Here is a 14,054-nt window from a genome sequence, read left to right as displayed (position 1 = left end):
GATGGTCATTCTCTTGTATGTAAATTAGACCTCAAACAAGTTGATTTTAAAAAATATATTAGACATACTAGGAATCCTTAGAATGCAACTCAAGCTCAAAAGAAAAAGCTACAGCTTTTTAGATAATACAATTAGGAAACAAGGACTGTAAAGCTGGTACTGTACATATATTCAAGCATTGAAATGCAAAAAACCTTGGGATAAATGGACAGGATTTTTACAGAGAAAATTTCCAACTTGTTTTACAACTCCATAATACCCTACTGCCAAAACCACAAAGATACAGTGGGGGTGAAGGGTAAGGAAAGAAGTTGAGGAAAATAAAGGAAGAAGAGAAAAAGACAGAAATGAAAGAAAGGAGTGAGGGAGAGAGGATTAAAAAAAAAAGAAACTGCAAACAAATGTCCCTTATAAACTTAGACGCAAAAGTCTTTAAAAAAATTTAGCGAATTAAATCCAACAGACCTTTAAAAATTGTAACACTGTATCCAAACCCAACAGACTACACATTCTTTTTAAGTTGCACAAAGAACATTCTCCAGCTCAGACCACATGGTAGGCCACAAAAAAAAGTCTCAACAAATTTAAGAAAGAAATTATATCAAGCATTTTCCCAGTCATGACAGTATCAATAGAAACCAATTACAGGAACAAAAAACGAAAAATAGAACACATGGAGACTAAACAACATGCTACTTAAAAAAACCAATGATGAAGTCAAAGAAGAAATCAGAAAACACCTCAAGACAAAGGAAAATGGAAACCCAACACTCCAAAATCTACTGGATGCAGTAAAAGCAGTTCTAAGAGGGAAGTTCATAGTGACTGAAGTCTTCTTCAAGAAACAGGAAAATATTAAAATACACAACCTACTAACAATGAAATATTAGAAAAGGAAGACAAAAATACAATACCTTTTAAAATTGCACCCCCAAAAATCAAAAACCTGGGAATACACCTGACCAAGGAGGTAAAGGACTTATATGCTGAGAACTATAAAACATTCATCAAGGAAATTAAAGAAGATGTAAAGAAATGGAAAGATAGGGGTTCCCATCGTGGCGCAGTAGTTAACGAATCCAACTAGGAACCATGAGGTTGTAGGTTGATTCCCTGGCCTTACTCATTGGGTTAAGGATCCAGCATTGCCGTGAGCTGTGGTGTGGGTTGCAGAGGCGGCTCGGATCCCACGTTGCTGTGGCTCTGGCGTAGGCCAGTGGCTACAGCTCCGATTGGACCCCTAGCCTGGGAACCTCCATATGCTGTGGGAGCAACTCAAGAAAAGGCAAAAAGACAAAAAGACCAAAAAAAAAAGAAATGAAAAGATATTCCATGCTCCTGGGTTGGAAAAATTAATATAGTAAAAATGGCTATACTACCCAAAGCAATCTACAGATTCAATGCAATCCCTATCAAATTACCCATGACATTTTTCACAGAATTAGAATGAACAATCCAAAAATTTATATGGAACCACAAAAGACCTAGAGTTGCCAAAACAATTCTGAAGAACAAAAACCAAGCAGGAGGCATAACTCTTTCAGACTTCAAGTAATATTACAAAGCCACAGTCATCAAGACAGTGAGCTGCTGGTACCAATACAGACATACAGACCAATGGAACAGAATAGAGAACCCAGAAATAAACCCAGACACCTATGGTCAATTAATCTTTGACAAAGGAGGCAAGAACATAAAATGGGGGAAAGACAGTCTTTTCAGCAAGCATTGCTGGGAAACCTGGACAGCTGCATGTAAATCAATGAAACTAGAACATACCCTCACACCATGCATGAAGATAAAACTCAAAATTGCTTAAAGACTTAAACATAAGACAAGACACCATCAAACTCCTGGAAGAGAACAAAACATTCTCTGACATTAACCTTAAGAACATTTTCTCAGGTCAATTTCCCAAAGCAACAGAAATAAGAGCAAAAATAAACCAATGGGACCTAATCAAACTGACAAGCTTTTGCACAGCAAAGGAAATAAAAAAATAAAGCAAAAAGACAACTTATAGAATGGGAAAAAATAGTTTCAAATGATGCAACTGACAATGATGCAAACTCTACTTAAAAGAGACACATGCACCCGCATGTTCATTGCAGCACCATTCACAATAGCCAAGACATGGAAACAACCTAAATGTCCATCGACAGATGATTGGATTAGGAAGATGTGGTATATCTACACAATGGAATACTACTAAGCCATAAAAAAGAACAACATAATACCATTTATAGCAACATGGGTGGAACTAGAGACTCTCACACTGAGTGAAATAAGTCAGAAAGAGAACGACAAATACTCTATGATATCACTTATAACTGGAATCTAATATACAGCACAAACGAACGTTTCCACAGAAAAGAAAATCATAGACTTGGAGAATAGACTTGTGGCTGCCCAGGGGGAGAGGGAGGGAGCAGGAGGGATCAGGAGCTTGGGATTAATGGATGCAAACTATTGCTCTTGGAATGGATTTATAATGAGATCCTACTGTGTAGCATTGAGAACTATGTCTAGATACTTACACTGCAACACAACAATGGGAGGAAAAAGTATGTATACATGTACATGTAACTTGGCCCCCATGCTGTACAGTGGAAAATAAATAAATAAAAATTAAATTAAATTTAAAAAATTCTTCCCAGCAAACAAAAGTACAGAACCAGATGGCTTCACAGGAAACTCTATTAAACATTTAAGGGGGATCTAATACCTATCCTTGTTAAATTATTATAGAACTGCAGTAATCAAAACAGCATGGTAGTAGCAACAGAAACACAGACATCAATGGAACAGAGAATCCAGAAATAAACCAATGCATCTATGTCAATTAATCTATGACAAAGGAGGCAAGAATGTAAAAGCAGTCTCTTCAACAAGTAGTGCTGGGAGAACTGTACAACTACGTGTAGAACAGTGAGAACATCACATCACATACAAAAATAAACCCCAAATGAATTAAAGATCTAAATGTAAAACCAGAAGGCTTAGAACTCCTGGAAGAGAAACATAGGCAGAACAATCTTTAACAAAATCATACTACTATTTTTTGGGGGTCTCCTAAGGCAAAAAATAAAAGCAAAAACAAATAGGACCTAATTAAATTTAAAAGCTTTTGCACAGCAAAAGAAACCATACATAAAACAAAAAGGTAACATTCAGAATGGGAGAAAATACTTGCAAATGATACAAATGATGAGGGGTTAATATCCAATATATGAAAACAGCTCATATAACTCAGTATCAAAAAAGCTCCTAGGAGTTCCCATCATAGTTCAGTGGTAACCCAACTAGTATCCAGGAGGACACGACTAGTATCCTGCGTTGCTGTGGCTTTTTTTTATGGCTGCCCCTGCAGCACATGGAAGTTCCCAGGCAAGGGGTTGAATCGGAGCTGTAGCTGCTGGCCTATGCCACAGCCACAGCAACATGGGATTCGAGCCACATCTGCAACTTATACCACAGCTCATGGCAACACTAGATCCTTAATCTACTGAGCAAGGCCAGGGATAAAACTGCATCCTCATGGATATTAGATTCATTTCCGCTGAGCCAAGATGGGAACTCTGGAATGATGATTATTTTCTTTTGGCCCACTGAATATACCATTTCACTGTTTCATTACTACTATTGAACAGTCACTGTCATTCTTTAACATTCCTGTGAAGGTTGTATATCTTTTTATCTTCAACTTCTTTTAAGATTTTTCCTTTTGTCTTTAATGTTTTATTATTTTTTTTTAATTTTCTTTTTTGTCTTTGTCTGTATCCATGGCATGCAGACGTTCCTGGGGGCAGGGATCAAACCCACGCCACAGCAGCGACCCAGAGCTGGTGCAGTAACAACATCAGATCCTTAACCCACTGCACCACAAGGTAACTCCTGTCTTTGATTTTACAGTTTTACTCTGAAGACACTAGGCATGCATTTCTCTTTATCTTTCTTAAATCCACTATGCTCCTTGAATCTTGGAATGGAGTGTTACAGTAGTTTGGAATATCTCTATTAACTTCACCCTTTTCTTCACTCTAGGACTCCAATCAAACAAACATTAGACATTCTCACTTCATTCTCTTTCCTTCTCTTGTATACTTTCAATATTTTTCTCTCTGTGTGCTTTAAAATATGGATAATTTCTTCCAGTTTGTTAATTCTCTTTTCTGCCAATGTAATGTGCGGCCAAGCATGTCCACTCAGTTTTTAAATGTTGGTTATTGTATTTCTCATGCAAATGAATTCTCTTTGGTTCTTCATATCCAACTTCACCTTTTAGTTCCAAAGATGGTAAAGTTTTTACAGATCCCACTCCTGCAATCTCCCACTTACAATGTCTTGATTTCTTGTGTACCATTTTATCTTAAACTGTGTGTCATCATTGCTCTTAAAATTTTATCTATGGTGCTTTTCAAGATACAAAATAAATGTGCCTTCCTTCAGAGAGGCACTGGAATGCCTTATGCCAGGTTCATGGGCACCACTGGTTGGGAACCACCTCAAATGATACTTAAGTCTAAAGCTCCCCAACCCACCCAGATTTTGGTGCTCAAGGTACAAAACCATTTGAGGTACTGGGCTGTGACTACAACTTCAAGGATTTTGATCCTTTTCTCTTCTCTTTCAACAGCCCCTGAGTTTTGGGTTTTCTCTCATGTGAGAATGCAGTCTTCCAAAGTCTCACCTTGACAGAGGGTTTCCTAAAGGATTCTCCAGTGTGGTGGATGCTTGGCCTGGCCTTTTGCCCCATTGCTCCATGAGCCCACTCCAGCCAAGGGTCAGGCACTGGACACATGCTCCAGGCAAAAGTGCCTCTTTCTTTCTACTATTCCACTCATCTCTGGGTTAAGGCTTTCTCCAAAGTGATGGCCTCACAATTCACCTTCACAGATGGCCTCTCCTGTTTTCAAGTGTGTATTAAACACACACATACACACACAATCTTGAAAGATTCATCAATAAAGTGATAAAGGGTAGAGTACAGGTTAATTTATAGATAAAAATCCAACTTTGTTTAGCATTCCAAAGTTATTTTCAATAGAGAGGTAAATCAGAATAGTGTGAATAGTGTGCGATTCCCAGAAACTGGGTATCTCCAAAGAATTCTTAATGCTTCAATGCTAAAAGTGCTTTTCCTTATTGAATCTATTCCTTTTTACTCTCTAGAGAAGACGAACTGTAAAAGAATGTGCAACAAATAGTACAGGGTGAGGCCTGGAGCTGGTCTAACCCTGGCCATCTAAACAAGTGAACTCATTCATGTTACAACTCAGCGCCCTTACTTGTGCCATGCAGACAACACGCCCTCAAACATTCTGTGACTCAACAGAGGCTTCCACACTTCTCCTCCAACACCTACAGCAGACCTCACTGAGCAGTAAGAAGTGTCTTCCCTACTGGCACAGACACCTTCCACAATCACATCCAGAGCCACTCACGACCAAGTAGCTGAAGAAAGGAGTTACCTACTATTTGTCATCCCTATTCCTTATAGATGACACCCTTTGAAATATGACTAAACAACTCCTTCTACTGTGTTATACTCTTACTTGCTTATCTAAGTTAGGAATTTAAAAATATCTCTTCCCCCAAATCTTCTCTCATCTTTTAGGATTGTAGCAAATTAAAGTACAGAATTCAAATATTCCTCTGGGGAAAAAAATAGAAATCTTCTGGTAAAATAATCGAAAGTATTCTCAGCTCTCTGTAAAAGCATCCTACTAATAAGAGTGCTAATAAATAAATGACAACCAATAGTGCACTTCAGGTAATAATATAAATTTAATAGTAATATCATAAAATAAACAAACATATAAAAATCAAGTATTGAGTTTTAGATGTTAGAAATAATATACATAATAAATTCAGCATAGTACTGATAGTGCTACAAGAGAAGGCTTTACTGTTCAGATTACAGATTATGCCCATTGGGCTGCTTTGTCCTCGGTTTCCAAAATTCCGTTTTTTATTACTGAAATATTTGGACTTCAGACAATCTCGAATGATGTGACACCTGGCAAATTGCAATTGAAGCCAAGTGACCATCATCTTGACGACCTAGCTAAACCATCTCACAGTGGAATTAAAGAAGGCAAACATTTCCCCCCTTCGGAATAATAGTTACCAAAACTGTCACAGTGTCAAAATAAAAATGACTCCTTTCTACTTTTGAATCTCAATTAAAAAGCACATGCATGAGAGGAAGTGGAAAACAAAAATGGCAACTGTATGATATATGCTAGGTCAATGTTAAAATTCACAGACTAATTTCTAGATATAACCTTCCTGGTTCTGGTCCTCAAAGAGAAACAGAAGGAATGAACCAACTGTTTAAATATCAGGAAATATAATTTTTCTATGCTTTCATAATCAGATTTCTCAATGATTTCTAAGACTGTTTTATAGTCTGTTTCCATTAAGCTAGTTCAGGAAAAACACTGGTTGAAAAAGGACTTGGAATATAAACTTTAAGGCTAAAAATTCCATCTTTGAAATGCGAAGGTTTAAATAGAGCCCTTGACAAAGTTATTTAACCCAGAGTTGCTGGCCACAAAAACAAGTAGACAGAAAAAAAGGTCATGCTTAAATACTTAAGCGAAAAATCAAAGGCAGGTCTTTCATAACAGAAGTAATTTTTCAACGTAAAGACATTTGCTGAAAGTAAAAGTTACCTTGCTGCCTGGCAAATCTTCCAAGTCCAGTCTGGTTCACTAGGTCTTACACTTTGGTTGGATGATTTAATAAAGTATATATTGTGTAGCAGGTAACTATAGAACACAACCAACAAAATAAAACAGATAAAAAACTAGATTTTTAATTGAAAAATGGCATATTTCTCCATCATTTTCATGCAATTAGAATGCCCATCTTAAATCAATATTTCCTTCGTAAAGTATTGCTACATTTCCCACTGAAGTTTATTATTCTGATGAGCCAAAATTTAAATGCTTTTATTCAGTTGAGGATTAAAGAATGTTCTGAGGATTACTCATCATTATCTGTAGGAAAAAGAAGAAAATTTAATTCACTTCATTGAAAATCAAGTTATATACATTTATGTAGTAAAAGAAAATCCTTTGTCATGCTAAAAGAAAAGAGTGGTTTTAAATGCAGTTTTTATTATAACATCACACACTCAGTGTCAAAAATCAGACAATACAATGAAGAATTAAGAGGGAAGCAAAAATCACCTCTAAGCCAAAGACAAGCAAAGCTAATAATTTTATATAAATCTTCCCAGACTGCTCTCCTAGACATACACAAACATGTTGTAAAAATTTTTTAAAAATGCAGCTTTGAGACAAGAGTTTTTTTCCCTTTAAAACACATAAGGGATGGGAAGATGGAGAAATAAGTGACAAAGCAAGATTATAAAATGTTAATGACAGAACCTGGGTGATGGGCATATGGATGGTAACTGCAGAGGTGTTTCAACATTTCCGTAGAATGAAATTCTACAATAAAACCTTGAAAAAGAATAAATCATGGCTTTAGTCCAGGTCACTTTCAATGGCTGTGTAGTATTTTTTTTAATGGATACGGTGTAATTATTTATTTGTTTGTTTTTTATGGCCACACCTGCAGCACATGGAAGTTCCCAGGCTAGGGGATGAATTGGGACTGCAGCTGCCGCCTACACCACAGCCACAGCAAAGTGAGATCTCAGCCTCATCTGAGACTACACCACACTCACGGCCACACCCAATTCTTAACCCACACTGAGTGAGGCCAGGGCTCAAACGTGCACTCTCATGGGTATTAGTTGGGTTCGTAACCTGCTGAGTCACAATGGGAACTCCCAGTATGATGTATTTAAATCAACCATTTGTATTTATAGACATTCTAGCTATTTCCAGTTTTTTATTAGTCTAAAAAAAAAAAAAACACTGGAATGAATTAAAAAGACTATTTTATTTAACCTCACATGACAGTCACTATCATCCACACCCCAGCAACAGATTTTCCATTAAAACTGAAGTGTCGGAGTTCCTGCTAGGGCTCAGCAGATTAAGAACCTGACTAGTTCCTGGCTCCGCTCATTGGGTTTAAGGATCCAGTGTTGTGGTGAGCTGTGGTGTAGGTCACAGATGTGGCTTGGATATGGTGTTGCTGTGGCTGTGGTGTAGGCCGGCAGCTGCAGCTCCGATTCAACCCCTAGCCTGAAAATTACATATGCTGCAAGTGCAGCCCTTAAAAAACAAACAAAACCAACCAACCAAACAAAAACATGAACTGTCATCTCAAATCAGTGCTCTGCTTAAAAGCCTACACAGGCTCTGCAGCCTCAGGACAGACCTTGCACTCCTGTGCCTGCAGAGCCCTATAGGACCTGGCCTCCTAAGGATTTCTAGGCTTGTCTACTTCCACTGTCCACTTTCCCTGCTGCCCCATACTATACGCCTTGGTAGCCCTGCTCTGCTTCCCTTTCCTGAAGCTCAGCAGCTTGCATTCTCCATGCATAAGGACACCTATGGACTTGAGGGCAAATCCCCACTTATCTCTCAAAGTCCAGCTCTAATGTCCTCTCCCTTGGGAAGAATGACCCTGACACTTTTTTCCTTCCGATAAAGCAGGACCGTTACTTTATGCAACACATTTTATTCCTTCTGATGTTACATTTATCACTGTGTACTATAATTTACTTATTTATTACAATGACAAACTTTCAAACTGTCAGAAAAGTTTAGAGAATAAACTAATGAACACACAGTTACCTAATACCTAGAACTAGTAAGTTAACTTTTGGCTACACCGGTTTGTATAATTGATTTGGGAAAAAACACATTGCAGAGAGAGCATTCTTTTCCTATCTGTGCTTCTCTTCCTGCCTAGTATGTTATCAGTATTCTGAAATTGATGTGTACCCTTCCTTCCCTGGCTTCCCATATTTATTACATTCATGCCTACTCCTTTTAATAAAGAAATAAAACTGTGTTTAAATAGCATACAAATGGGTACCATGTACCTACTTATTCAACTCATCATATTTTGGGGCCTATCCACAGTGACAGATGAAAATTTCATTCCCTCACAATAACTGGTGTGCAGAATTTCATTACATAAACACAGCACAATATTCTATCTAAAATGATGGTAGACAGAAGGTCTGTGCTTCCTTCTTAGAAATGGACAAGCTTGCACTGCTAAGACTGATGTTCTCCAAGAGGACCTGCTGGCCTTGGCCATTCCACCACTGTCTACAGTTGGCTCCTCCTCTCCTCGTGAACTATATTTTTCAGAAATAATACCAAATAGTTCACACATTTTACTATCTCTATTTGACTTCTGGCTCTAGTCTAGTTAGTATCTAGTTAAGGACCAAGCAGCATTAATTTTACCAATAGGTATACCTGTGGAGCTTAGCAAATCCTCAATGAGGGAGTTTGAAAACTGTAGGTGCTTACCAAATCTGCACTGTGACAGCTGTGGGAGCTGTATACTATTGGTGCTCAGCATAACTGCACTGGGACAGTTGTGGGGGACTTGTATACTGTAGGTGCTTACCAAACCTGCACTGTGACAGTTGGAGGAGTTGTGTACTGTAGGTGCTTACCAAATCTTCACTATGACAGTCAGGGGAGTTGTATATTGTAGGCGCTTACCAAACTTTCACAGTGACAGTCTGGGTTGGGGGACTGAACAGTTTAGGTTGTCTTTTGAGGACTCAGCTAATTTCCAATTAAATGAAAGAGAAATGTGCTATAGACAATCTTATTTCCTTGTACACAGTGACCCTGACACCACTTTGGGTGCAGGAAATACAATTACTCATCCTCTCCCTCATCTGTGAGAACAAGCATGTTTATATATGTATGACTGGGTCACTATGCTGTACAGCAGAAAATGGCACAACACTGTAAATCAATTATATACTTTAATTTTTAAAAATCTTAAAAAAAAAAAGAATGCCTGATCTTCAGTTTTTTAAAAAGGACTTTAACATAGTTATTCTAAATCCACTTGTTTAACATTTAACTATCTTATGATGAATAATACAAAAGAGCAAGTAGCTTTATTTGGAGAATTCAATATACATTTTAAGCCATCTTAGTGGGTTGGTATGTTTGGGTTGCTTTACCTTTTTCCTGGCTTGAGGAGTCACTGCCAGCTTTTTGGTCCAGCACTGGGGGTCCTGGGCCCCTCACTGTGAGAGTGCATCAGCTGTCTGACCAGTGGCACCTGGAGGAAACAGCCTTCTCTATAGGCTGGTGTCCTCTGAAGCCACTGGGTTGTCCCAGGAGGGTATCAATTCCACTGCACTTCTCAGGTGACTGTGGTGTTTTTCCATAGAAGGGGCAATAAATGCAAGTTCTCCAGATTTCTGCCAAACAACACTCATCCCCAAGCATAATGCTGATGGCTTAGGAATGAGTCCTGAAATGGTACCTACGAGAACTGCCTGAAGGATGAAGAGTCTGAATGAGAACAGAACTAACCTGACACTCTCCAAGAGTCACTAAATGGAACCATTTTCCTGGACTCATGCCATTAACTTAACACTCTATCATAAGAAAGGGTCCAAGAAATCTAAATTCTGTAAAAATTACTGAGAATGTCTTCGGTCTACTACTGGACTGTTTTATAAAATGGGGTCCAAGACCGCAATTAAATCAGGAATACATGAGTTCCAGAAAATGTTTATTTTTCATATTTCCACTTGGATAAAAAGTCTTTTAATATGTAGGAAAAAACACATTGTATAGTAATAAGTCACAGCTGACAGTCATGTTCAAAGACTAGGACTTGAATTTTTCACTGACATATATTTGGAGTCTGAAAACACATTTTCCCCTTTAAAGGAATCCACATGTCACTCATGTTTAAGGAACACTGTGCTGGAGTCCCCTCTTTTTAAGACTCTTCAGAAATTTTTGTTTGTTTCAATACCAAAAATAGCTGTTCTCTGAGTAAACTGATGTGTTTTGTCCCATGAACTCTGTGTCTCATAGAATTAATTAGGTTTCCTGCCTTGTTAGGAAGATTAGCACCCGATTTGTGAACTACTTTCCCAAAGTGCAGACTCTCTGAACAGGAACTTTGTATTCCTATTTCAACTTGGCTTAATGTTACATTGCTTGGATTTATTTGCCCGATATGCTGACTTTCCCAAATGTTTCTTTTTAACTTAATTTCATTTTGTCTTTTTTCATTTTATTACTATTACGTTTTAATGCAATCAAACTTTTTTGGGGGAGGGGACAAGATGGCATAGAAATAAATCTTAAGAAAATTTACATTGCCTGAAATCAGATTGTTATCATTGTACAACTACAGATGTGATAAATTCAATTAATTTAAAAAAATGGAAAAAAAGAAAATCTAGGCCAATAAAGAAAAAAAAAAATTACATTGCTAAAATTAAGAATCACCATTTAAAGCCTCGACTTCAGTCTACAAATCATAACTTTAAAGAAGTAAATAATTTTTGACAAATATTCTAGAAGTGAATTCTTATCTAAAATATTCAGACTCATTTTACAAATATGTTAAAAATTAGGCTGATTACCACACAGTGAGATACTTAAAAAGAACACTTCTTTTTTTTTTTTTTGTCTTTTTGCCTTTTCTAGGGCCGCTCTTACGGCATATGGACGTTCCCAGGCTAGGGGTTGAATCGGAGCTGCAGCCACTGGCCTACCCCAGAGCCACAGCAATGTGGGATCCGAGCCGCATCTGCAACCTATACCACAGCTCATGGCAACACCAGATCCTTGACCTGCTGAGTAAGGCCAGGGATCGAACCTGCAACCTCATGGATCCTAGTCTGATTCGAGCCACAACAGGAACACTGATTTTTTTTTTTTTGAAGATCATTTATTGTTTATCTTGATTATCCATTTCATTCACTAAACTTGGTTACAAGTGACTTCAAGCTTTTTCCACAAAAAATTTCAATGATCTCAGGATAGAATTGTACCAAAAAGAACAATCAAAAGAATTCTGCACATAAGCTGTCAGGGAAATCCTAAAAGAAAAGTTTCAGGATATTCTGTGTAATGGAACATCTTCATCATTAAATCTATATCTCTTCTTGGGAAAAACTATATATTTACTTGGGTAATTTCTTTCTTTTCTTTTTTTTTTTTTGTCTTTTTGCCTTTTCTAGGGCCACTCCCGCAGCATATGGAGGTTCCCAGGCTAGGGGTCGAATCGGAGCTGTAGCCGCCGGCCTACGCCAGAGCCACAGCAATGCGGGATCCAAGCCGCATCTGCAACCTACACCACGGCTCACGGCAACGCCGGATCCTTTAACCCACTGAGCAAGGCCAGGGACCGAACCCACAACCTCATGCTTCCTAGTCAGATTCATTAACCACTGCGCCACGATGGGAACTACCTTGGGTAATTTCTTATATTTTTTCCCCAAAGTGGTATTATTTTATTGTCTTTTAACTTTTTTTTTAAATAAAAAAGAGCTGCTTTGATAGATGTTTCTATTGATAGATCACACAGCAAGCACCATTACTGAGAAACATGATTCTGCTTTTGCCCGTCCACCTGCAGGAATCCCAGCTTCTAAGGGGCAAGGAGGGCATGAAGGCCCTGACCGCTGGCACCTGCACAGGCCTGGCCACACTCAATCCAGCCCTGCTGCCAGTTGCCCGGACTTACTCTGTCAGCTTAAAAGAAAAGTAATGAAAATATATGGGTTTGTACCTGAGGATTTTCCAGTTTCCATTTAACAACAACTATTAGAATTCAAACAAGACCTTACTTCCATGAAAACAACTCAAGAAACAATGTAAATAAGTCTACATAACCTTAAAGTCTCTCCCCAAATAGAAAACATTCTTAAATTCTGATTTTAGCAAACTTAATTTCTCATGAGTCAAAACAGCGAATATTTCTATGAAAATCCTAGCTCTGATATACTTGAAGTCAACATTCCTACGAACATCACCTCACACCCAGGTGCACTGACCACTTCCAATCAGACCCCACCTGCCACCCGGCTATCCCAGTTGTCGACACTGCCACGGCCGGACAGGACTCTGCAGAGCACTCTGTCACTGTTCTGGGTTTGCCAGTGCCAACCTTCACTGCTGTCCTCTATATGTTTTAAACACTTCAAGGTGTCTAATCACAGGGACAAGTTTTCAACAGGAAGCTTCTAATATGCTCAGTTTAACCCTAACACATACCAACCGCTGGTCTGTTCCCTTTTCCCCACAAGTCACGCCATCTATTTTTCTGTCCACTTTTCCCTGCCCAAGCTCCCTGCTCTAATTCCCATTGCACTGAAAACATTTCAGAATGAATTTTTTTTTTCTTTTAGTGGCCACACCTGTGGCATATGGAAGGAAGTTCCCAGGCTAGAGGTCGAATTGGAGCTGCCCACAGCCACAGCAACGTGGGATCTAAACTGCGTCTGTGACCTGCACCACAGTTTTGGGCAACACCAGATCCTTAACCCACTGAGCGAGGCCAGGGATTGAACCTGTGTCCTCACAGACACTTTGTTGGGTTTTTAACCTGCCGAGTCATGACAGAAACTCCCAGAATGAGCATTTTAATGTACAGATTTACACTTTCTTTCCTTTGTTTATAAGTAAACCATAAACTACATGTTAAGCACAGACTTTGCCCTTTAGTGTTCACAGAAATGAAGTGCCAGGCACACAGCAGCCTCAATAAACACTCTGAAACCCATCTCAGCACTCGAGGTGGAGAGCAGCTCCCCATTTCATGGCAAAGATGACTGAGACCAGTCACTTGGTGTCATGTCAACAGGTTCTCATGGAGTCAGGATTCTAACCCTGGTCTCTAAGTTCTATTCTTAGTGGTCTTGACCAATCTGAAAACTCATTTTTAACTTTAGTAACTTTCAATTCCACTTATTCTGAAGAGAAGAGATTACATTCGGTACTAATTTAGGAAAAACTTTATATATTGCTGAAGCATATGTGTTTAAAAGTTTAATTTTACCTCCTTGATAAGAAAGTATTCTAATTTCTAGAGCTGTTCAATAAGTAACTTTTTTAAAAATCTCATCAAATGTTATTTAGAAATTAAAATATTGACTTAACAAATGTGAACCAACACAGTTT

At 38.4% G+C, this 14,054-nt stretch overlaps 1 protein-coding gene across 8 annotated transcripts in view; it reads right to left on the bottom strand.

Moving 5' to 3' along the window:
• Positions 1 to 6,799: 6,799 nt before the first annotated feature.
• The window catches only part of NEK1 (NIMA related kinase 1), a 181,923-nt gene continuing 174,668 nt past the window's right edge, over positions 6,800 to 14,054 (bottom strand). For all 8 annotated transcript variants that reach the window (XM_047759749.1, XM_047759748.1, XM_047759751.1 and 5 more), the window contains one exon: positions 6,800 to 7,004. In XM_047759749.1, coding sequence (XP_047615705.1) covers positions 6,991 to 7,004 — 14 coding nt within the window. In that variant the 3' untranslated portion in view covers positions 6,800 to 6,990. The remainder of the gene's footprint in view (positions 7,005 to 14,054) is intronic.

Source organism: Phacochoerus africanus, chromosome 15, assembly GCF_016906955.1.
Source record: "Phacochoerus africanus isolate WHEZ1 chromosome 15, ROS_Pafr_v1, whole genome shotgun sequence".
Classification (NCBI taxonomy): domain Eukaryota; kingdom Metazoa; phylum Chordata; class Mammalia; order Artiodactyla; family Suidae; genus Phacochoerus; species Phacochoerus africanus.
Note: the sequence above shows the minus strand (reverse complement) of the source record. Positions and strands in the feature narration are given on the sequence as shown.